The sequence below is a fragment of the Odontesthes bonariensis genome, chromosome 14 (assembly GCF_027942865.1).
Source record: "Odontesthes bonariensis isolate fOdoBon6 chromosome 14, fOdoBon6.hap1, whole genome shotgun sequence".
In the NCBI taxonomy this organism is placed as follows: domain Eukaryota; kingdom Metazoa; phylum Chordata; class Actinopteri; order Atheriniformes; family Atherinopsidae; genus Odontesthes; species Odontesthes bonariensis.
The window spans coordinates 28,649,396-28,674,170 of record NC_134519.1 but is presented as its reverse complement, the minus strand read 5'-3'; the positions used below and the strand labels follow the sequence as shown (position 1 = coordinate 28,674,170).

Genomic DNA, 24,775 nt, shown 5'->3' with positions numbered 1-24,775 from the left:
ATGAAGTATCATTGGTCTATTCCTCCTCTCGCTCAGCCTCTGAGCCAATCAGCGCTCGCCGTCTCCAACGTAACTACGATTAGTCACGGGCTGTTGTGAATCTGAGACCAGCGGACCCACAATGCCAGGCGGGGGAGCCCCTTTCTCAGCAACACACCACAGCATCTCCGCCTCGCCTCGCTAAAAAAGACAGACAGGAGAGAAATGCAAAGGGATGTAAGATGGCAGAGCTACAAATGCTATTAGAGGAGGAAATTCCTGCCGGTAAAAGAGCGCTTGTGGAGAGCTACCAGAACCTGTCCCGGGTAGCGGAATACTGTGAAAACAATTATGTTCAGGTAAGAGACGCATTATAAGGCCGTTAAATTCGGCGAATTTCTCAGCTATCTCTGTCGCCTCTGCGGTATTGTAAAAGAGAGTGAAACCACAGGGATAGGAAATGCTGGTCGCAACGAAAGCGAGCCCTCAAACCGCTAGCCTCAACCGAGTGGCCTTTTCTCCCGGTGAGCTGATTCAGCCGCGGCTCGGTGTCGTGTCGGGCATGGCGGCACGTCGTTATTTCGCCGCTTCGACTTCAGTCAAAGGTTTTTTTTTTCGGTGTGCTGAAGGCTGCTGGGGTCTTTCAGAGGGTGTGTCGTTGTTATGACTGAGTGGTTTGTCACCGACTGCATTTCTCCCATACCTGTCGACCCTATGTTTGGTGAAGACATTTCGGACATTTTTATCCCTTTCTGCTCTAATACCACATTATTACGTTATAATGGGGCAAAATCGGTACAAATCACCTTTCTTTTGAAAATACAAAATGTAAAGGCTAACCCAACTGTTTGGACTTCACAGTATTTTTTTAAACATTATTATACTTGGAGGGGGGGGGGGCAGATTCAGGGCGCTGAGACATTAAACTTGCTGGAACAGTTTAATTTGACGACACTGAATTGGTTGTATTTTTCAATAAGGGTTCAACACGTTTTGCATTTCCATTCCTCATTGATCTGCTGTTTTGACCTATATATACTACAGAATTAGGCAAGAAAACCAGAAGCCATGCTAGATGTGAAACCGTGCCTCTGGGCATGCCTGCTGATCATTTGCTTGTGGTCGGGTGGTGGATAGATAGGTGTGCCCGCTTCTTTTCGCCTGTTCGATTGAGAACTAGAAAAGCACACCGGAATAGGGGCCAGATGGGGACACGAGGACCTCTAGTTTTACTTTTGACGATCATTTTAACACTGTTACTCTCTCCCTAAGTGTTTTTCAGTCAATGTGGGAGCTGAAATTGCAGTCTGTTGTAGGTTTGAATGATCTGGTGTCAACAGCAGTGTCGGTTGAGAGATCCCAGACCAGAAACTTTGTTCCAGCACCATCATGACAACATGACATTGGACCTCTTTTATATCAGCTGTCATCAGAAACGCAGTGGACTTCTTACTTGGAGGCGTGTTGCAATGCTCTCCAACCTTGATGAGACATTGAGATTGGTTTGCTCACAGGGTTGTGCTGTTGGCTAATTGTATTTAAGGTCTCACACCTTTCGCCTTGATTGATTCAGTTAACATCGATCGCCTGAAAGGTAATGCATTGTTCCTGGTGGCTAACGTTTGAGTTAGAGAGTAAAATGCAGACTAAAGACCTGATGCCTGTGCTAAAAGGCAGGATTAGTGGCTTAGCGAGGTATCTTCTGGATCAAATCTGTTCATTTTTTTTTTTTAGTGTCCGAAGCTGGTTCACTTATTATCACCGTGCCAACTTCTGCTGGAAACCTAAACCCGCTGCGGAGCAGTTTAGGTTTCAGGTAAGAGATCTGCACATTTGCCCAAAAAAGTTTAGATGTACGCTTTAGGTGATATTTGCCTGTTTTGATACACATTAGTAGTGTACCCTACTTCTTCTGCTGAATTACAGCCACAACGTATGCATTGACACCCTCTGGAGACACTCTACAGCCTAGTTTATTCACGATTGACCATCCATCCATCTGTCTGTCTGTATATCCATCTATCCATCCATTTTCTACACCCGCTTAATCCAAATCAGGGTGACATGGGGACTGGAGCCTATCCAAGCTGCCATGGGGAGAGAGGCGGGGTACACCCTGAACCAGTGTATCACAGAGACACACACACCCCCTACAGTCAATTTAGAAACACCAGTTAGCCTAATATTTTTTATTTTTCAAACGAAGTGAGGAAGCCAGAGTACCCGGAGAGAACCAGCCAAAGAAAATGTGCCTGAGTCACATTTCTTTCAGTAGAGTATCTCCAGTTTTGCCTCACTAATGAACGGAAACCTGCCTAATGAGAAAAAGTGTTACCACCGGGGGAGCATCTTGAAGGAATGTTCATCCTCCGTAGCTGCAGGAGGCTGCAGTCATATCACATTTCTCTGTAAGTTAGTTACCGCGTTAGTTAAGGTTTATTTCTTAATCCACGCTCATCCTCATCCTTTGTACTGCCCATCACCAGCGCCCCGAACAACCGAAACATCTACAGTGCTGAGCTTATTCATTCGTGTCAGGATAGTCATGCCTGGAATATGAAGATGCATACGTTTGGGTTCTGAATAATGATCTCTTTAGGGATATTAAAAACTCCAGCAGAAGGCTCTGTGTGCTTTTAGACACACTTGACAAGCGCAGAGGATAAAAAGTGTCGAGGTCGACGTCGCCTCTGCTCTTATTGTGCACAGTGAACCTGCATGTGGAAAATGCTGAGCCTTCTCTGTAGAGCTCTGGTTGACATGTGCTGAAATATCTGCATGTATTAATGTTGAATAACTCCCCATCATCCTGCATATAAAATGCTCTCATAGCGTCACTCTGTGAATGAAACAGCAACACGTTAAAAATGCAAAATGCATAGCACGATAAGTTAATCCACACTATGATGACAGAGAGAGAGAGAGAGAGAGAGAGAAAAAGTTTCCTTCTTAGATCATATATTTATAACGAGGCACTGTCAAACTGTCTCGCACAGAACTGGCGGCAACAAAGCAGAACTTAGCTTTGTTAAGGCCTTTGTAAATAAAAATAGCATCCCTTGGAAAGATGTCTGAGGAACTCAGCAGCGAAGTCATGCTGGTTTTGGATTACAGACGTGCCTTCGCTGCCATTGCTGTGCACATGGAAACGAGCCCTGTTTTCTAGATTTCTCTATACGTAGTTTGAATGTCTAAACCAACGTGTGCAAATCCATCCATTTGACTGGTTTTGACTAGGGCTGGGCGAGTTAACTCGTTATTATCGCGTTAACGCATTAATTATTTAACGCCAACAAATATTTTATCGCGCATTAACGCAGGTTTTATTATTTATTTTATTTTGTAAAAGTCTGTTGCTTACAGGCTTTTATTTTGTAAAAGTCTGTTACTGTCTGCTGCGGAACCGGAAAAGAAAGTAATCGGCGGATCCACAAAACATGGAGAAGGGTACGAAACTTTTACTCGGCCATTTTCATTTTAAAGTTCTTCCAGACGGCGGAGTCGACAGAACCAAAGTCATCTGTAAACACTGCCAAGTTGAATTGTCTTCTCACCGTAGTAGTTCCAGTCTAAAATATCACTTAAAGGCAAAACACACAACAGATAGCAGCAAGTCATTCAAGGAAACAGACAGTGGAGCGAGGCTTCTACATAAAAACTACAGAAAGATGCTGATGTTAAAAGTGTGTTTGCACAACAAATGTTATGGCACTTTCATTTATATGGCAGCACATTTAAAATAAAAGTAAATGCTAAAAGCTATGCACTACTTTAAAATTAATTTTGGATTTTGCGTACAAATGCGATTAATCATGATTAATCAGGGAAATCATGCGATTAATTAGATAAAAAATTTTAATGGTTGCCCAGCCCTAGTTTTGACCCTTTGGAGTGTGTCACATGGAAGTGGAGACTAGTGATTCTGCTCAACATTCCCCCCCGCCCGGTGCTGACCTCACCAACATCCTTCCATCGGCTCACACAACACCCCCCCTGACTCACGGCTGCGTGGTGGTCAGGATTCAAGCTGGTGCGTAACAAAAAAGGAATTTTAAGGAAGTCTGCCCTCTGACAAAGCTTTTTGCAAAGCTTATTGTGAAACAGTACAGGGAAGTGTTGGCTGTTGCTGCCTGGGCTTTTCTGTGCACTAGACTTTCATACTGTTTTAAATGAGTTTCTCTATTAACTCCCTGCTAGTAGCGCCCTATCAGTGTGACGTTCCGTAGTGCTACGTTCGCCTGTAGGATAAGCTTTGTCAGCATTAAAACGTACGAGGACCTGCCCCAGTCTTTTAGGTAACGCTTAGCCGCTGGTGTTGCCTCTCTCTGACAGTCTGGCTGTCTGTGCTTTGCGGGATGACTCGACCCGAGTCGTCAATTTGCTCTGAAATCTTTGCTAAATTATGTGCTAAATTAGTTTAATTAGGAGAAAATGAACGCACAACTCGATAAGACCAACAGGCCGTGAAACGTTCATATCACCAGCACAGGTGTTCCTTGTTGAATAGATTGGCCGATTCATGATGCGTGATGCATGATTTTTTTTCCTGACATCAGTTAGACTCTAATCGTGTGCTGAAATTACCAGCACCTGTTTGATGGAGATAATGGTGAAGCACAAGGCAAATCCACGTGTCTCTTGTTGCAGTCTAGTTTTTGTTCTGATTTAAAGACTGCTGGCAGACGATGTTTGGATAAGTAGCGGCGGGGAACCTGGCGGCGTTCTGTGCCAGCGTGATGCGACGGGTAATGCTGTTAAATGTTTATTTCAACTGTGACAGCAATAATCGAAGCATAAAAGCGCTATAGATCGAGCTAAATTAGTCGTTAAAGTCACAGAGATGCGAGGCTTAACCCTCTTGACAGGAAAACGGTCAACTGAAAAGAATTGCTCGAATAAAGCAGAGATTTATCATTCCGGTTTTCGGCACTGGTAACCGACTGAATGCCGGCAAAGTCATTATCCTTTTGAGGTGGCAATGGAAGTACTGTGCACTAATGCTGATATGTGAAAAGAGAAAACTCCCAATTTAATTTCTAAGGTGTTAAGTATCAGGACAAAATAATCTGGTCCTTACTCGGTCTTAAACTGTTAAACTGTGTCATTGTTTGTGTGAGAAGAACAAAAGTCTGCCGTTACTTCTTCCACAGGAATGAAGAGGGTGAGCAGCAGCCAGCTGCTGCACACTTGGATTAATTGATCACCATCAGGGTGAGCGCCTCTATAAAAGCAGAGGTTTTGTCAGTTTGCTGCTGATCTGGAGCATTCAGGTGTGTGTTAACACAATGCCAAGGAGGAAAGACATCAGTCAGACCATGCAATGCTCAGAGAATATGTTTGTGTATATTCTCAGTCACCCAGCTCATAGTAATCCTAGGAGCTTGAAGAAGGGCTTCTTCTACTTGATTCTTGAAGAATCTTGAAGACGTTTCACCTCTCAATTGTGAGTTTTGGAGTTCCTAAGAGTGCTCAGAGAAACAGGAAAAAACCCAAGAGCTACATCTCAGACTCTCCGGGTCTCATTAAGCATGTTGAATGTTAAAGTTCATGACAGCCCAGTTAGAAAAAGACTGAACAAGGGTTGTTAAATAAATGAGGATACAGTGTAATATGTGTTGTTGTTCATGTGAGGTTGTATTTCCCTTATTTTAAGACTGGCCTCTTTTTGAGGCCTAGCTGATTTTTTATTATATTTCGATTGCATAAAACCTTCATTCATTTCGCACAAGTAACTTTCAAAAAACGGGATAAAGCATGAAGGGATTAATTTGACTGAAGAAAAAAAATCTAATTATTTACTTTAATAAATTAAGACTAATTCCTTGTTTTATCAAGGCCTTCAAATGGAAAAAGCTATTTAAAAAGCCGTATGATGCATCCTATCAGTTTATATATGTGATATAAAGAATTAGATGGTTTTTTTTATAGAAAATGTAATCAGTAGAATTGTTTACATGTGCGTTAATTGTCGGGATGAAATTGTCCTGCTCCCAGGCAGGCTGGCAGCCTCGTGCTGGAATGCCTCTGTGTGTGGCCGCATTATCCCAGTTTTGTTTCCAAACTATAAATGTGTCCGTTCGGTCCTTTTACTGTGTCGAGGCATCCAGAAACAGATGGTTTGCACAGCCGGACGGTGATTTGGGACCTCATGAAACGTCCTTGCATTCCTGCTCTCTGGGCTCATCTCCCACCATGCACCTGTCCCGTGTTGCCAATCAGAATTATTCAAAGTGTTTTTGTTTTTTTTTGTTCAGTTCCAGGCTGTGTTTTATCCCACAAAGTCATTCTTTCAGAGACACACACTTCTCTTCGGGTCTGAAAGGGGCTTTGCAGTTAAAAAAAACCAGACACCGTTCCCTTTTCACCCCCCCCCCCCCACACACACACGCACACACACACACACACAGCTGATAGCGTTTCCTCTGCCAGCTTCTCCATTTCTTTCCACCCACACGTCTTTCCAATATTTTTTTTCTGATTTCTGCTCTTTCTTCCTCTCCCTGCCAGGCTCAAGACAAAAAGAAAGCCCTGGAGGAGACCAAAGCCTACACCACCCAGTCTCTGGCCAGTGTTGCCTACCAGATCAATGCCTTAGCAAACAATGTGCTGCAGCTGCTGGACATCCAGGCCTCGCAACTGCGTCGCATGGAATCCTCCATCAACCACATCTCCCAGGTACTCACCACAGCAGAGGGCTCGGTCGCCACCCCTGACCTGTTCTGGGTGGCCACTGTTGTCGGGGAATAATGTTGCTACGCAAACTGTTTCACATCCCTGTGTTTCCTCTACAGAAATGTTGTCGAATGTTTTGCACAATTTTCTCTCTTGAGTTTCAGTTTATTCAAATGCAGTAAAATGCCCATCATCTGATATTCTTCAGGGTAACACCAGAGGGAACAATAACACATTCATACATGATAAAGACTGACAGATCCGGTGGCAGCATGCCAAACCTCCACAGCCCGTCTTCAGCCCCGCGTGCTTCATCAGCAGTCCTCTCTGTGCGCTTCATGAGGCCACCCTGCCTGTCAGCCAGCAAACGTCCCGTCCCGTGCCGTCCCTTTGGGCTTCATTAAGCCTGTCAGGAATGAAGCAAAACCCTGACACCAGCACTCTCTCCCAGTTTGCATTTTCACCTCCCGCTCCACCCTACACACTGCAGGATGAAGTGGCTTTAGGTGCTGTCTAATGGATAAACAATGTAGCTTCTTTATTGATCCTTTAAAGTTAGTCAGTTGTGATTTATGTCCACCCAACTTGATATTTCTGGTTTAGATCTCAGAGCTCTCCATGGCAACCAGCACCCCAGAACAGATACCGTTGAGGAATTATGCTTACTTAACTGTAGGCGGGACCTTCTCCTCAGTATCACAGAGTCGCATCGACTTCTGTCTACTGTGACTTGTAGCAGAAGCCTGAGCACGGGTGTAGTCGGCATTAACAGCTGTGGATCAGAGCCATAGTGTACCAGCAAAGCGAATCTGATGATGATCCAATCCCCAAAACGAGAGCACCGGCAAGAAAACAAAAGCCATCATTAAGTTTCTGTATTGGTGTGCTTCTCATTCGTAAACGTGTAAGAATCTCTGCTGCGGCAAAGAGGTTGTTTTCAGAATTCCCTCCAAGTGAACTTGTGCTTTGCGTTTCAGAGAAGGAGCTTAGAAAGCTTGGAATGGCTTTTTCTGTTCTGTGCGCTGAGAGTGAGTGTGCAGTAAGCACCAAATGACGGTGCGGCAGGAGAGAGGGACGGTGGACAGCCGAGGCACATGTCTTTCTTTTCAAGACATTAGGAAAAGGAAAGTAGAGCCTGGCCCTGTACTGAATTTTTTAGGCCGCTGCCAATCTAGATCTGTAGTTCATTTTGATGATCTGCTGAGGAAATTAGAGTGATGATGCAGCTTGACTCAGCACCACCAGCTGGACTGTCTACTAGACACGGAGCGCGAAAATGATAAAAACAAAAGCTACCATTCGTTTATCGTGTCTGTCCGTTTCCTCCGAGGACCACCTCAGTGTGGATCTGTCAAACACAGACAAGTGAGATTTTTGTCTCAAACTGTTTGAAACTTGAGAAAGGTTCATTCACTTTCACATGCACCTTACGAAGGTCGTTCCCTCTGGCTTTCGTGAATCATCCTATCATTTCCGAGTCCAGGAAATGACTGGAACCTCTTTCTGTTCCTGTTGGTCACATCCGGGTCAACCTGGCTGCGTACTGAATTGTAGACACATGACATGATAGTGACTCAAGCTGCTGTGAGGATCCAGCAGTGCACGCTGCATCCGTAGCATCTGCTCTCAAGAACACACTGCAGAGGTCCAGCAGACAGCCAAATGTCTGTTAGAGTAAAGAGATTACAGAAGAAAATGAGGCTGAGAGAGCGCAGGCCGGGCAGACAGAGCTGTGTCGTCAGTGATTAGGTAACAGTTATTACGTCTCCGTGTTACACACAGATCACCACGTACTCTGCTGCCTTCAGCAACGCTCATTCAGAGGAAATGCTGAAATAAAGCTGACGTCACTTCAGTTTTTCCCATTTGCTGAGATAAATTGTGGTTGAATACAGTGTCTTTGGTTTAAGCTTCAATCTTGAACCTTTGAAGTCAGGCGTCAGATTTTCTTCTCACGTATCACCGGTTCCAGTTCTTCCTTTGGATCAGGACGGAGCAGTAGAATCACCTTCTGCTTTCACATTTTTGTGCACTTCTGTCAGTGTGTGCCTCTCCGTTCACTTTTTGTTTTCTCACTTTCTCCGGTCTTCGCTTAACCTCTCCTCGCCTATTACTGGCAGGAAATAGGCGGGCCTTTTTTTCTTACTTCCCAGCTGAAGCTGGGCGTGTCGCTTCAGTTTCCTGAACATGTCCTATATTAATCTCACATCCAGCAGACACAGACCTCTCGCCCAGACAGTGTGAGAAAAAGACAACGGCAGGTCGACTTGCTTATCGAACATTCATATTTTTAACCTTTAAGTGGAGCTGCTGGATGAGACGTCTGAGTGGCAGCCTTGTTGCTATGTGGGTGTTGCAAACACAGACCAGCTTACCTCTACAGAACCTCTACCGAACGCTAGAAAAACACAAATCTGCAGTCTTATTTGATCCATTTTTGAAAATGTTTCTGGATTAGCAGCACTCACTTATCTAGCCCCATTAAAGCCCCATTACAGCTCCACACACTCATTCTTTCACATGCCACACTCGGGCTTCCCTCCCTCACTATTCCCAGTTTCATCTATCATTCATGGACCGGGGGCCAGGCCCTGCAGGTGCCTGCTGCGAGTGATAATGACAGTAATGTGGGTCACTGGTATGTCCTGATGTGAGGGGTTAAAGAAAGGATTTTTGGTACAAGAATCGCTCCCATTTTTGGAGCATTTTGGGAGCAATCACTCCCAGCAAAACACTCTATGATGATTCAGTTGCTTGTATTTTTTTGGAGGATGTTTTCAGTCTCTCATATAGTTCTGGAGGAATTTAGGTCCACTTTTCTGTAGAGCGTAGCTCTGGTTCATTGAAGTCTGTGGACATTAGTTGATGCACAGCTCTCTTAATGTCCCACCACAGCATCTCAGTCAGGCTGAGGTCTGGACTCTGACTGGGTCACTCCGACACCTCGATTCTTTGCTTTTTCAGACATTCTGTTGAAGATCTGCTGCTATGTTTGGGATCATTTTCCTGTTGATGACCCAGTTTCAGCCAAGCTTCAGCTGTCAGACAGATGGCCTCACATTTGACTCTGGAATACTTTGGTATCCAGAGGAGTTCATGGTGGACTCCATGACTGCAAGGTGCCCAGGTCCTGTACCTGCAGAACAAGCCCAAATCATCAGCCCTCCACCACCGTGCTTGACAGTTGGTATGAGGTGTTTGTGCTGATATGCTGTGTTTGGTTTTCTCCAAACGTGCCGCTGTGCATTATGACCAAACATCTCCACTTTGGTCTGCTCTGTCCAAAGGACATTGTTCCAAAAGTCTTGTGGTTTGTTCAGATGTAACTTTACAAACCTAAGCTGTGCTGCCATGTTGTTTTTAGAGAGAATAGGCTTTCTCCTGCAACTCTTCCAAAGAAGCCATACTTATTGAGTCTTTTTCTTACTGTACAGTCAAGAACTTTAACATTTAACATGCTAACTGAGGCCCAGAGAGTCTGAGATGTAGCTCTTGGGGATTTTTGCAGTTTATCTGAGCATTGCACAGTCTTGAATGTTTCCCATTTGTGAATAATCTTTCTCTTTGTAGAATGATGGACTCGTAGTCCTGATCGTTTGGAAAAGGCCTTAGAGCCCTTCCCAGATTGATGGGCAGCAACAGTTGGATCTCTACGATCATTGCTGATGTCTTTCCTCCTTGATATTCTGTTAACACACACCTGAATGCTCCAGACCAGCAAACTGACAAAACTTCTTCTTTTACAGAGGTGCTCACACTGATGATGATCAGATAATAATGTGTATGTGATGGCCACTACTTGCCCTCTTAAAGTACCCTCTGTACTTACTCTCTACTGTAGATTTTCACACACTATTTCTGCATTTTCGATCAAGTTTTTGTCAGAAAGCCTAAATGTCTTCTGTCCCATACCTGTGGCTTCATCGTATCTATTTCTCTCCTCCAGACGGTGGACATTCATAAGGAGAAGGTGGCTCGTCGAGAAATCGGCATCCTGACCACAAATAAGAACACCTCTCGCACCCACAAGATCATCGCCCCGGGAAACATGGAGCGGCCCGTGCGCTACATTCGAAAACCCATCGACTACACTCTGCTGGATGATGTGGGACACGGTGTCAAAGTAAGTAAGCTGGCTTCTGTGTCCGATGTAAAACCTTCCAAGTTTTTAAAGCAACAAAGATAGGGGAGCAAACATGGCCGAAGGTCTGTTAGTGTCAGTGTCTCTGCTTCTTTATTTTGCACAGACATGCTTTCCTCTTACATCTCCACTGATGTAGCTTCACTGCAACCAAACCTCATCCAGTCATTACATTGATGCATGGCCGTGCTATCTACTGTTGATCAATGTCGCGAGGCAGGAAAACACATGTTTAGTCATGTTAACACCTGCCGCTGTCGAGCCTAACGTCTGCTTTCTGTCATGATTTGCTCACATGCGTCCGCCCACGCTGCAGGCCGATCGATGCGTTGCCTTTCAGTCTGATTTAGTGCAGAAATACCAAGAAATGGATCCAACCCCGATTCAGGAAGAGAGACGCTAAGCAGAGAGCGGACTGTGGCTAAAAAGATTTGCTTGTCAGAGACGTGTGTGTGTGTGTGTGTGTGTGTTTGTGTGTGAGCAAAAGGGACCCATCTTTGCCAAGATTACATCAACTGATGAAAAAAAATCTTTAAACTCTTTTCCGCCTCATTCTTCAATTTTTTTTGTTCTCTCTCCCTGTGATCCGTCCTCTCCTCTCCCCCTCGCTCTTCCTCTGTTTCACAAGGCTCGTGTGTGAGTGTGTACATCCAGTTATGGGCGTTAAAGTGCCTGATTCGGCCCCTGCATCCCTCGGACCCCCCGCCCCCGCTGCGCGATTCCGTCTCTGTTGAGATAGACGTGTCCGCTGATTTTCAAACATCCGCTGATTCAAATTCAAAACCTCGTGTTTCCTCCTCTGAGAGCTGGCTCACGCCGAGACAGATTTGGCACGGCCTCGCTATGCAAATGGAGCATCATTCATGGACGCTGGAGATGAAATCAGTGCACAACAGATTTTTGTTTTTAAGGAATCTACAGATTGGGAACATTTTTGATTTAATGAAGTTTAATTTATTTATTTTTTTCAACCAAGGTTCATGTTACAGGTATTTTTTTTGCTTTGCAGATATTGTGGCTTCTGGCCCCTTTTTTTTTTTTATAATTCTTTATTGTTCGTTTAGAGGCTTTGTGTGTGTGTGTTTGTGTGTGTGTGTGTGTTTGTGTTTGTGTTCACGGATGTGCATTTATATGGAGGAGTGCAGGCGGAAATGCATCTCACCTTCCATCCCCCCTGTACACTTTCTCTCTCGCATACATCTGTGAATAATTCAGAGGGATTGATATCCTCTGCTGCAGCCGCTGCTACACAGAAATATTCTGGGCTATGAGCTGCATTCTCATAAATGTGTGCGGGTATGTTGTAATTTTTTTTTTTTCTTATAGCATTTACACGTCCACAGTGTGTTCGTGCTGTGAGGAGAAACATGATTTGCAGCTTATTAGCACTCCATCTTTACAGCCTATTTCCTCCTGGCTGTGGCAGGTTCCCTCGAGTGCTCAAGGCGTGATCGTCACCCTTCTCCTTCTCATACTTACATCCAAGGGAACTCAGCCAAGGAGGCAAGGGAGGTCAGACTTGGGCTTGGGAAGACCCATTCACACACATGCACGGATGGCCGTGCTGGCCCCTCAGCCAGGGTGACATAGTTTCAGCCACGCCCACAGACTGCTGTAATGTCTGACCTCGCTCTGCCTCACGGCCCAGTTTTTGTCACAGTGCAACACTTAAAGCATCAACAGGTCACAGATAGCTCAAACAGTGCTCGTTATTTTCACTGGTTTCTGTCTAATCGTTTAGGCGAGTCTTAATGTGACAACAGTCCAGAACGCGAACCAGAGCAGGACTCGCTGTACTGTTAAAGAAATCTGAAGCCATCCATCATTTCTGTAGAGACTGTCAGGGAAACAGGGAATATGAGCAGAGATTTAGTTAAATGTGGGCAAACATAAATGGAAAAATGATATGTAAGGCAAAAAAAAATTGTTTGTAGAGTTCTAAAAAGCTTGAAAGTCCATGTTTGGTCTGAGCACCTTTATTCTCCAACACAGCCTGAACCCTCTTGAATAAGCTTTCTGTCATTTCTTCATCAATAGTTCTCCAGGCTTCTTGAAGGACATCCCAAAGCTCTTCGTTGGATGTCAGCTGTCTTTTGTTCCGTTCTCTGTCAAGATGATCCCACACTGCTTCAATAATGTTGAGGTCCGGGCTCTGAGGAGGATTCATCCCTCCATAAGACCTGCTGCCACTGATTTTCAGTCCACTTCTTGTATCATTTGGCATAGCTCAGCCTTTCCTCCCTGCTTCCCTTCCTTAAGAATGGCTTCTTTACAGCCACCCTTCCATGGAGACCATTTCTGATGAGGCTTCAGTGAACAGTAGATGGATCAACTGAAGGTCCAGATGCGTCTCTCAGGTTCTGTGTCATTCTGCCAGAGTTTTTTTCCCATTTCTTAAGGACGTCACTTTCAGATATTGTTCATCTGCTGTGGATAGTTTTTGGGCCTGACTCTTCTTCTTTGTCCTCCACTTATCCAGTTGTTTGTTAGGTGTAGACACAACACAGGTTCATCCCTGGAATTAGGTGCCTCATTATGCTGGACTGATTCATCGGCCACCAAAGAAAAGAAACATTCTTTTGAAAATGGTCAGGTACAGCGACGTGTGACTGAAATGAGTGAAAAAGCAGCCAGTGTCCAAAGAAAGACCTTCAGAAAGTCTGGAGAACTATTGCTCAAGAACACTTTAAAAGATTACAAGAAAGTCTGGCTGCTCGGAAACAATGGATAAAGAATTGAAAGCATAGATCAGGACCGTACACAGACTTATATATACATGAACAGTGGGTACGGTTAGTTTCACTCTGTGTATTTTAACAGTAGTGTCTCGTCTCATCTTCACATTTTTCTTTCAGAAGTTTTTCTTTACAAAGTGGAACAAAAGGAAGTTATTTCTTCCTTTTTGCTGCGTGAAACCAAGACTGGGGTGTTTGTTGTGGGTTTCTCTGGAGGCATTTTCTCATGCTTTAAGCACCGACAGCATTCATGATGATCATCTGTCAGTATAAGTGGGATGTAAAAATGATTGATGAATCAAGTTGTTGAAGGAGGAAAATAAAGTTGTTCGATGTAAAAGTTCACATCATGATGTGGTCATTTGGATCATCACATCATTATATATGGTCAGCATTATAAGCTGTCAAACCAGAGATAACAGGAGCTACAACAGGAGCTACAACAGTGGCTACGGTCTGTCTTCGTTCATTCAGGCTTTCCCTTCAAACTCCTCTGTCTTTGCGTTGTTTGATGCTTATCGAGCACGAAATGCCAGATCATCAGAAAGTTAATACTTACCTACCACTAATGTCATGATAGCTGCACATAAAGCTTCTTAAACTCTTAACTTGATACTTAAAAGGGGCATTTTGCTCTGACGCCATCCCATAATAACACGGAAGTCATCGAACAAATCAGAGTGAAAATTTTTTGATTGAATGTTCTCTTAACTTTAGGTCTTCGCTTACTAATTTTCTAATCCGTGTTAGATCCAACATCTGGAGTGCAGGACAGACTTCTTGGCAACAGACACGATGTTGATGAGCTCTTCTCTCAGTTATTTGACCATCTCAGTACTCCCAGCATAAAAAAGCCGTTTCCGTCTCGTTGTGCTGCCGTGTGCATCAGCAGGGAAAGAGTCAGTAAAAGGACGGAGCTTTTTTTTTTTTTACAGAAGATTTAATCCATACCTCTGAACATAAACTGCTCCGGGGCGGAATATGAATTCAGCACATGTTACCATGGTGATGGAGCCATGGTGAAATACAGCCAGCTTCGTGACACTGAATCCTCTGACTTTAGGCTCGGCATTTCAACCCAAAGTCATCCCCACCCTTAGAGCTAGTGGGACTATATAATTCCATGTGCAGGTGAAAGACGTTCGTCAACCATAGACAAAGACTGTGATTTTTTTTTTTTTGGTGGAAAAATACAAAATGGTAACTCAGAGGAGAGGTTTGTACTCGTTTTGTGGCCACCGCCCTACAGTTAGCTGCTAAGTGACTGAGCCGAGGCATCAAAGGAAAGGCAGAGTTGACTCATATATCCAAAGGGGACTCCCTACAATGTGACTTTGACTGGTTGAATTTATAGTTCTCACACAAAGGAACCAACCTAAAACCGCGTTAAACTGATACGTACTGTAGCTTCTTTCTTTTCACGCTTTTCAGGCATTAGGCTTCTGCTCAGTTCAGACGACTTTCCGTAGGTTTTATAGAACAACAACATAACTAGTAGTCTCACAAGTAGGTGCTTTTATGTGTAGACAGCACGTCCTCGATCTCCTTATATTATCCTGCCTCCCTCAAATAATGCTTTATTTATCTCATTCCTGTGATCTTTGAACTTTATATACTGACTGTGTTTGTTGTGCATAATGCTTTGGTTACTTTTTAAAGCCTGCTTGTTGTTCCCAATAACCAATGAGCACATGTTCTTTTCTGTCTCCTCTTTTTTCCTGCTTGCACTCAGTGGCTTAAGGCCAAGGTAAGACATGACTGCGTTTTCTCTTCTCTTCGTGGAACAGGCTCAGAGCTACAGAGCTACGTTGTTCGTTCCATAAAAAAAAATGTGTTCGAAAGAAACGTTTCGTAAAAGTAAACTGTCTTTAGTCGAAACTTTTCAACCTCTATCATGCACATGCTGTAAGGCTCAGCATTTTAACTTGCCTTTGTTTCACTAGCAACATGGCAACAACGCAGCAGGACGAGGAGGGACCCTTTCCAGGACCAACCCGCCGTTGCAGAAACCTCCCAGCCCTCCCATGGCTGGTCGCGGCACACTTGGGTAAGAAGCCGCAGTCTCATGTGCACAGTTCTCTTTGGTCTCTGTTGGTGTTGTGCAAGCTTTTCAAGGTCAGTTAAACATACAAATACATAGTTTGTTCTTAAGAATCTGCCCATAAGGATAAGATTCTTGTCTTGGTTTAGCTCTTATCGTGACATTAAGAATCCCCTCTGCTCTGTTTGAATCCAGGCGTAACACCCCCTACAAGACACTGGAGCCCGTGAAGCCGCCGGTGGTGCCCAACGACTACATGACGAGCCCAGCCAGACTGGGCAGCCAGCACAGCCCCGCACGCACAGCTTCACTCAACCAGAGACCCCGGACACACAGGTAACACGGATCCTTTCTTCCGCTGTCCAAAAATAAACACAGGAGCTATATTTGGATCCTGACAGACTCTGATAACGCTCGGCTGCTTACGCGGCCAGACGGGACCGCGCAGATGCACGTAGACTTGTTTCTGGGACATTGAATAGCTGCAAATATAACAGTCAGGATGCTATAAAATGTAAATGGAGGCAGAATGCAGTGATTCATATGTCTCATAATCCATTACTTTATTCATAATAGAAAGCAGAAGACTTCTCACTTGTTGAAAGTAAGACTAAAGAGGAGAGTGACCATCCTGTTTGTTGTCAGCACTCAGATCAAAAGCCTGCGTCTCTGATGGTTTGCGGGTGCATTAGTGCCTACGGAACTGGCAACTTGCACATCTGGACAGGCACCATCAACGCTGAAAGGTATACGCAGGCTTTCGAGCAACATGTGCTCCCATTCAGACAGCGTGTTTACACCAGGGGAAGGCCTGCAACGCCAAACCACATTCTGTATCTATGACAACTGCATGGCTTTGTAGTGGAAGAGTCCAGGTGCTCGACCGGCCTGCCTGCTGTCCAGACCTTTGATCATTTGAAAACATTTAGAGCAAAGATGACTCAGGACCTTTATTCAACCAGGATCCTGTATCAGGCAGGAAGGGGACTGCTCAGTTCTCAGGTGTTTACAGACTGTTGTTAAAAGATGCTACAGAGTGAGAAACGTGGCCCCGTCCCAACCTTTAGAGACGTGTTTCTGCCATCAGATTCAAGATGAGCTAATATCTTTCATCAAGTATTAAATTGTCTCTCCTTTAGCATTTGATATGTTCTCTATGTTCTGCTGGAAGTGGAATGTTTGACTGTGAGATTCGTAAGCCACTGCCCCCCCCCTTTTATTTTTTATTTTTTATTTTTTCATCATTTACACAAAGCGTCCCAACTTTTTTGGAATTTGGGTCGTATAACCCTGCCAGATTTTTGCACGCCACAGAACTGCAAATCTGTTGCCACGGTGATGGGCAAAATTGTTGGAAGAGAGTGACACACAAGAGAGTGATGACAGGATGTCGGATCTGGCTGCGTTGTTCAGTGTGTCTCACACGTCCTCTGACGCTGACCTCAGACCGTTTGTGCTGTCTCTGCAGCGGCAGCAGCGGTGGAAGTGGCGGCAGGGAGAACAGTGGCGGCAGCGGAGTTGGTGTCCCCCTGGCAGTTCCCACCCCTTCTCCTCCCAGCATTGGGCAAGGTGAGCTGGTTTTGTAGCCGCCTCCGCGCGTTGGACTCGCGATCTCACGCATGTTGATCTTCTCCATCGCTAAACATGCCGCGGACAAAGCGTTAAAGACAACCTTTTTTTTGTTTTAAGTTGTTGTAAAATGGCTCATCCCTCTCGTCCAACAGTGGCGACATCCTCAGCCTCGGTGCCCCAGGGCCCCGGTTTGGGCCCCATCCCCATGTCCCAGTTCGGCACCATCTCCCGCCAAATTTCCCGCCACAACTCCTCCACCACTTCCTCGGCCTCCATGGTGTCTGCCACCGGCACCTACCGCCGCGCGCCCTCCGTCTCCTCCCAGCAGCCCCACATCAACGGGGGCCCCGCATTCCAGCAGAACTCAGGTAAGAGAAAAGCAACAAAAGCAACTCCTGTTGCGTTGATTTTATGATAATTTCCTTTCACCTTTATTATATGGAAACATTCTTAGATTTCATTCTCACTGGTATCTGGCCTCCCTTCCTCGAAGAGAAATGAACGGCTTCGTCTTTCTAGAAAAAACTAAAACAGAATAATAACTCAGAATTACCAGGTTATTGAAACCCATCTCATTATTATTTCTACTGTTTTTACAGTTATAGCATTATTACTTCAGTCAGCTTCGTGTTCGGGACATAGAGGCAGTCTGGCAGGAGGCATTTCAGGGCAGAAACACACAAGGTGAAATCCAGGACATATGCAAACGTTCTGTCAGAAGACCATAATTTATTTTGACCATTCTGCTCTAACGGCTCCCGTCTCAAAGGACGGCCATCTTTTTTGGCACAAAGCGCAGAAGGAGGGGGCTGTCCGTCTCGTCTGAAAGAGGCAGTCAAACAGGACATGTCCCAGTCTCTTCGGCTGCCTCTTGGTTGCCGGTGCAGCTTTATTGAACTAAAGGCCACCGCTAAGAGAAGCGCTGGTCGCATTCCACGAGGAGCTCATTGATCTCGCAGAGCAGAGCTGTGGATGGATGTGGCTCAGTGGTGACAGCAGGCCTGAGTAATAAAGCGTTACTGCCCGTCCATTACGTGGGATTTATGAGCCAGACCTGGCGTGTGATGTGTGTGACATCATGTCTTTGAATGAGGACAGCTGTGTTTATGTATGCCTGTCCATTTATCTCCTGTAAAATCTTGCATTTTATCCCAGCATATGATTAAATTACCAGGTCATATGCAGATGCAGCAGCTTTGTAAAACCTTTTTTTTGACCAACACTAAACTGGTACCAAAGTCTTTGTGGCGCTTCGCTGCTCCTTCGGTGTGTCTGAAGCCTTTTGCCAGCCACAGCCTTCGCTTGGAATTAAAACAGATGCTGATGAGGTAGATCCTCAGACTGAGATTAGATAAATGCCCACTTACGCCAGCCTAAAGGAACGCGTTAATGAGTTGCTCAGCACTTCTTTTGCACGCTCCCAAGCTTTTTGTTATCCTTTGTATCTTCTGCAACATGCTGACTCTCCTTCTCTACAATGTTCACTGCTCCTCGCCCGCCATCGCTCCCTGTCTCACTGCTGCTGCCTCTGCTTGCCTGGGTGTTGCCGCTCCAGTGTCTGTGGCTCCTCCGCCTCCTCCCATGGTCCAGCTGACCCCACAGATCCCACTGACCGGCTTTGTGGCCAGAATGCAGGAGAGCAGTAAGTAAAGCATCACACTCAAATACCCAGAATATCATGAGTATAACACCCTCAGTCTCTGTGGCTTCCTTCATTCGGCTACACTCAGAATACCTTTTCTCACACTGTATGCATGGCTGAGGGGAAACGCACCCTCCGGTGTCTGTTGCCATGGCGACAGCTCACTAAAAGCCTGCGTCCTGCTCTCTCAGTCCACTCAGGAGAGTAAATGTGACCCACTGGCTTGTCCTGATTCACCACCAACTCATCTGCAAAGATGCAGCGATGTGGCACTCGAGTCTGTGTCTGAAACGTAACGCATGCTCACAGTGAGCTGGAGGAAAACTCTGGACAGTCACACCTTTCTGTAGGAATCAATTAAAAACCGATGTTGTTTAAACGGAGTGTTTACAGCTGCTTCTCCAGAGAGCCACCGCTGCTGGAGGGTTTTCTCTGTACACGTTCTCTGGTTAGTTAAAGTGAGCGGCAGTAAGGCCAGGCAAGGCAAGGCATCTTTATTTATACAGCGCATTTCATACCACAGGCAACTCAATGTGCTTTACATAAAGACAAGGCGTTTAAAAGAACAGCATAAAGCAGCATAAAAACAAGCAATTTAAAGAGAATAAAAAAATAGAATAAAAATTAAAACACAGTTAAAAGCAATCAAAGAAGAGGGGAAAAAGAAAAATATAAACTCAACCATAAGCACACGGAAAGAGAAATGTTTTTAACCTGGATTTAAAAGTGCCCACAGTTGGGGCTGATTTCAGTTCTGCTGGTAGTTTGTTCCAGTTGTGTGCAGCATAACAGCTAAAAGCTGCTTCACCGGGTCCAGTTTGAACTCTGGGCTCCACTATCTGACCTGAGTCAGCAGATCTCAGAGCTCTGCTGGGTTTACACTCTACCAGCATGTCATTCATGTATTCTGGACCTAAACCGTTCTGTGATTTGTAGACGAGCAGCAGAACTTTAAAATCTATTCTGTATCTGACCGGGAGCCAATGTAAAGACTTGAGAACTGGGGTGATGTGATGTGATCTCTTTGTTCTGGTTAAAACTCGGGCTGCAGCGTTCTGAATGAGCTGCAGCTGTTTGAGACTCTTTTACTCAGTAAAGCAAAACAATGCAGTGGAGCTCCCATGTGAAGCACCACTTAACTGGATGCCAGGACATTCTCTCACCTCCTGAAATCTCTTTTACCATTGAAACTTTTGCCAACAATTTACTCAAACTCTGGCTAAACGCTGGGTTTTATACAGGGAGGTAATAGATGAGACTAATAAAACCAACGGCAGTTATTGTTTAATGGTGAACCCTTTTCAGCTGTTAATGCTTAAACAGCTCTAAAGTCAGCTTTGTTTCATGGACGTTTCCCTTATACGAACCTCATTTAGGACCCATGCAGCATATTTCCATCAGCTTGTCTGGTCTTTCGCAGCACCTCAATTCTTTTCTTTTTCAGCCACTCTGCTGTAGGCTTGTTGCCGTGTTTGGGATCAATGGGCCTCATGCAACAACCATTCGTACGGATGAATTTGTCCTTAAGTCGTGCATACGAGGGATTTAAGAGGATTTGGGCATTCACCAATTTTTTCGGGATTTAGATTGCCAAGGACTGTGCTGCTGCACATATGCAGCTTGCTAGAGCCACAACTCCAGAGAGAAACACGCCGATCAAACCCAATTCCACCACACGTCCAAGTTCTCACCAGCCTTGGATTTTTGGCCACAGGAACCTTTCAGAGGGAGACTGGAGACAGATCGGGTGTGTCCCAGTCCTCTGCGAGTCGCGCTCCCCTTGGTCATCAAAACTCTCATCAGTTTATCACCCATGGTACATCAAATTCCCATACACTCCTGTCCAACAGGAACAAATTAAGAGGGTCATTGATGCCATGGCTGGACTGCCAATCATAGTCGGAGCAATAGACTGCACACATATACGCACCCGTGCTGTTGTGGAGCGCACTGCTGTTTTTGTTGATGCATTTATCAGATGCTTTTAACCAAAGTGATTTACAAATGAGGATATAACATTACAGCTAACAATAAGCTACGTAGAAGGAAAGCACTAGTCAGACTCTGCCAGATTACATTACATTACGGTCATTACGCTGACGCTTTCATCCGAACTTACAATAAGTGTGTTCAACATCGGTAGGCAAAAGAACTTCAGGTCACAAGAAATCATGAGTGCATTTAGAGATTATTCTGGCATGCTGCGTTTTGCACAATATTGCCACGAACGAGGGTCTCCCACTACCTGAAACAGCCCAGGCAGACAAAAGACCCCCCTCATGGACCGCCCCATCAAAGTGCCCTCACGATGAGGCAACAACTGATTGCACGGCTTTAGTTGCAGTCATCGAGCGCCTGGCCACTTCCATATCAAACCATTTCTTCTTTATTTCGGGGACATTACGAACTGCAGGTGACACGGAATTAACAGCACTCCTAATTGCTTCCCATTTCTTTGCTTTAGCAGGTCCCGTAATTCCACTGCTGACACTGCTAAAAATGACAGATTTTCCCTTTTGGATCTCTGAAAGCAGAACTTCAATCTCAGAGCCCCTAAAGTTCTTCTTTTTGCGCCTTGATGCCGTTCTCATGACTCAACACTTCCTGCCACAGGAGAGAGGAAGCACAGCCTTATATGGTATCATTTTGGGCGTGGAGTATGCAAATTTACTATCCATGTGCACGTGCTCCTAAATACCACGGGTGGCATTCATCATTTACGCAGGTCGTTTACACACTTTTTACGAAGTTTAGAGCGTTTGTTAAATCTGGCGCGTTCGTATGAAAAAAATATGAGAAATTTAGAATAAAAATACAAAAATGTTCTTGCGTGAGGCCCATTGTCCTCTCACATTTATTTTAACACAGTATAGTAAACTGTTTGCTATTTTTTTTTAACAACTCAGTTTCAGGGCTGTAAATAAGTCAATTCAACACTCTCAGAAATGCTGGTGTCCAACAGGTGCTGATGCGATAGGATGTCTATCTTTAGATAAATCCAACACTATGCTTGTACTCTTTAATCTCTGTTGTGTTGGTTCTGAACCAGTCAAACCAGAAACGTGACAGTAATAACCACAAAGCAACCAATTCTCCTCCAGTAACCGACAGCCCCACCCCACCACCTCCACCTCCCCCAGAGGACATGGGTGTGTTTGAGGAGCCCGCTCCCCCTCCACCTCCTCCACCTGTGGACTACGAGGAAGAGGATGCTGCTGTGGTTCACTACAGCGATCCCTACGCTGATGGAGACCCCCACTGGGCCCCCAAGATATATTTAGAGAAAGGTCAGTGCCACGGAAAACTGGGACTTAACGAAGTGGGAGGGTGCCTCTAAAAAAACAGCTTTATATAGATCTATATATACAGAATATATACCTATTGAATGCTCGTTTTCCTCTGATTTGTTTGCGACAGTTGTGGCCATCTACGACTACATGAAGGATAAGGAGGACGAGCTGTCCTTCATGGAGGGGGCCATCATCTACATCATCAAGAAGAACGATGACGGCTGGTATGAAGGCGTCTGCAACGGCGTCACCGGGCTCTTCCCCGGAAACTACGTCGAGTCAATCATGCACTATGCTGACTAAAAGAGAAAAAAAAAGAAAAGAAACCAGAGAAAAAGGAAACCCTCAAACATTACGGCGCTCACTTTTGACCAGAGGTAAAGATGTACAGTTGTCTGGGGTGCAGTGATAGCAGCGCATACAGCTCCCGTTTGGACTAACGTGCCACGGTGGAACTTAGAGATGGCTTTCTTCTCCGGGGTGGGGGAGGGTGGGGCGGCTTGTGCTTGCATCGATTTGGTGTGCTTGAAAGGAAAAAGTTGCACAAAGAGTTAGGCAGTGGAACCTTTAGGAGGCCGCTCTCAGCTAGTTTACATCTTTGGCGCGTGTGGCGCTGTTTCCGACCTGCAACCATCACGTTCTGCCTCGCCAGAGGTTACTCTCAATCCGAAGTTTCAGAGTCAAAGTAAATCTGTACGTAGTGTTCATAGAGCGAGGTAAAGTGACATTTCTTTCCAACAGTGTGCAGTAGATTCAGTCGGAATTTAGCGGCGCAGTGATGAAATGCTACATGGACACACTCCGTAGTCCATTAGATAAATTCTGCCCTCCTTTCAAAAGCATCCATCTTTCCTTACCCCCCCCCCCAAAAAAAAAAAAAGAAATGTGAAAAAGACGGACGAGTGCGTCAGGACGTGACCGAATGTTCCACGCCGTCGATGTCCGAATCAGGAGATGTTTGAGAGGAAACAGAGAAAGGCTTCCCGGAGTTTGTGTGTCTGCTGCGCTCGCTGTGGGTGGGGATGCTGTCAGAAAGGGTGAGCGTACAGAGTGCATTACAAAAAAAAAACAAACAAAAGAAAAGCGTTTCTTCTATCTGGTGGAGTTTCGTTCTGTTCTCTAATGTGTATATAAACTGTAATGTGACGAGCTGCCAGTACAGTACATATGTCAGTGTGTGTTTCACCGGTGTTTCCGTCGGCGTCAGTGGAGGCGGTGCCAAGGTTGGATGTTTTTCTTTTTTACATCGGCTTTCTTTTTACTTGAATGTTGATTTTTATCCATCAGTCACGGTGCCATTTTACCTTTATCCAGGCAGAGTGATCGTGTGTGAGCATTTATTTTTTTAATGTAAAGTCACAACTGTATCATTTTACCACGGCCACTATATTTAGTGATGCTGTCCAGCTACTGTAGCAGAGCTCCGGGACATGAACTAACTCGTATGTCTTCTTCTTCTTCTTCTTCTTCTTCTTCTTCTTCTTCTTCTTCTTCTTCTTCTTCTTCTTCTTCTTCTTCTTCTTTTGTTTTTCTCCCCCATGTGTTCTGGCTGCACTGATAGTTAACAAACCCAAAGCCGTCACGACTTTGCATTTCCATCGTGGCTTCGTGTTGCTGTCTCAGAAGCATAGACCAATATTTCCAGCTTGTCTGTTCTCTCAGTGGTTGCTGGTGTGGTGCTTTACATTGGTGCTCGGCGACCACCATCACCAAACCCAAAAGACCTCAAACACAAAACCGCTTTGTGTAGAAATGTATCTTTGGTTTCCTGATTTTCAACCGGGATCATTTTGATTGTAATCCTCTCCAATCGCATCTGTATTGTAGTGAATGTAGGCGACTCGGCAGTAATGTTCTGCATCTGGAAGCAGCCGGAGGTTCGTGTCTGTTCTACATCTGCTGACTGCAGTGAGGGAACCAGTTTTAATCTGGGCTCTTAACAGAGTCTGTACGGCAAACATGAGATGCCTGCCCTCACGAAATGATTGTTGGTGCGAGGAAAGCTGCGTGTCAGATGTCTTCGAAGCTAATGTTTATCTGGTTTGGAACGCATCACAGAGACACAACCGCACGCACATCTTGAATAACAGGAATTAAACTTGTCCTTTAAAAGGGACGCAGAGGTGACGTTTTCAGGTTAAAAGAGGAACAAAAGAAGACATTGACTCGTTCGTGCTGACAGTATTTATTCAGAATATTAATGTCATTACAGAGCAGGATCTGCCGCCACATCTCATTCATGATTGTATTTTTTCCATCATGAGGGGTTTTGTTTTTTTTCTTTTCTTTTTTTCGTGAGAAACTAACTTTTTCTACCTAACGTATTTCTAGCTTTGCATTCAAACTTCTTTTTATGTCCGAGACTGCTGAGGAAGGTTCGCTAGAAGTTTGTAAGTAAAGGATTTATTTATACTTTTTTCATAGAGAAGTCACGAGACGACCACTGACGTGCAGAGATTTGTAATGTTTACCACTTAAACGTCGAGCATTTCAGGGCATCACAGGGCGAGGCGCCTCTCTTCAATGTGTTTTTCTTATGATCAAATGTGAAATAAAGAGACGAAAAGAAAAAAAACATCCGCAACGCAAATGTTCACGGGAACAGAATCTGATGTTTGTCCTCCTCTCAGTTTGTACATACGATGTGTTCATTGAAATTTGTGTACAGTCTTTTTGTAATAAACTGCCCATTGAAACAGATAA

The 24,775-nt window shown here is 44.9% G+C and overlaps 1 protein-coding gene across 2 annotated transcripts; it reads left to right on the top strand.

The window, feature by feature from the left end:
* Positions 1-108: 108 nt before the first annotated feature.
* On the top strand, positions 109-24,775 carry LOC142399307 (abl interactor 1-like). Of its 2 annotated transcripts, XM_075483902.1 has the most exons (10): positions 109-338; positions 6,487-6,654; positions 10,598-10,774; positions 15,471-15,574; positions 15,764-15,904; positions 17,037-17,137; positions 17,293-17,508; positions 18,696-18,782; positions 21,884-22,069; positions 22,200-24,775. In XM_075483902.1, exons 1-10 carry the CDS (start codon positions 222-224, stop codon positions 22,373-22,375), a joined length of 1,473 nt encoding a protein of 490 aa, XP_075340017.1. In that variant the 5' UTR covers positions 109-221; the 3' UTR covers positions 22,376-24,775. The 2 variants fall into 2 exon arrangements, with proteins under 2 accessions (XP_075340017.1, XP_075340016.1); XM_075483901.1 differs by lacking the exon at positions 18,696-18,782 and having other exon boundaries at positions 142-338.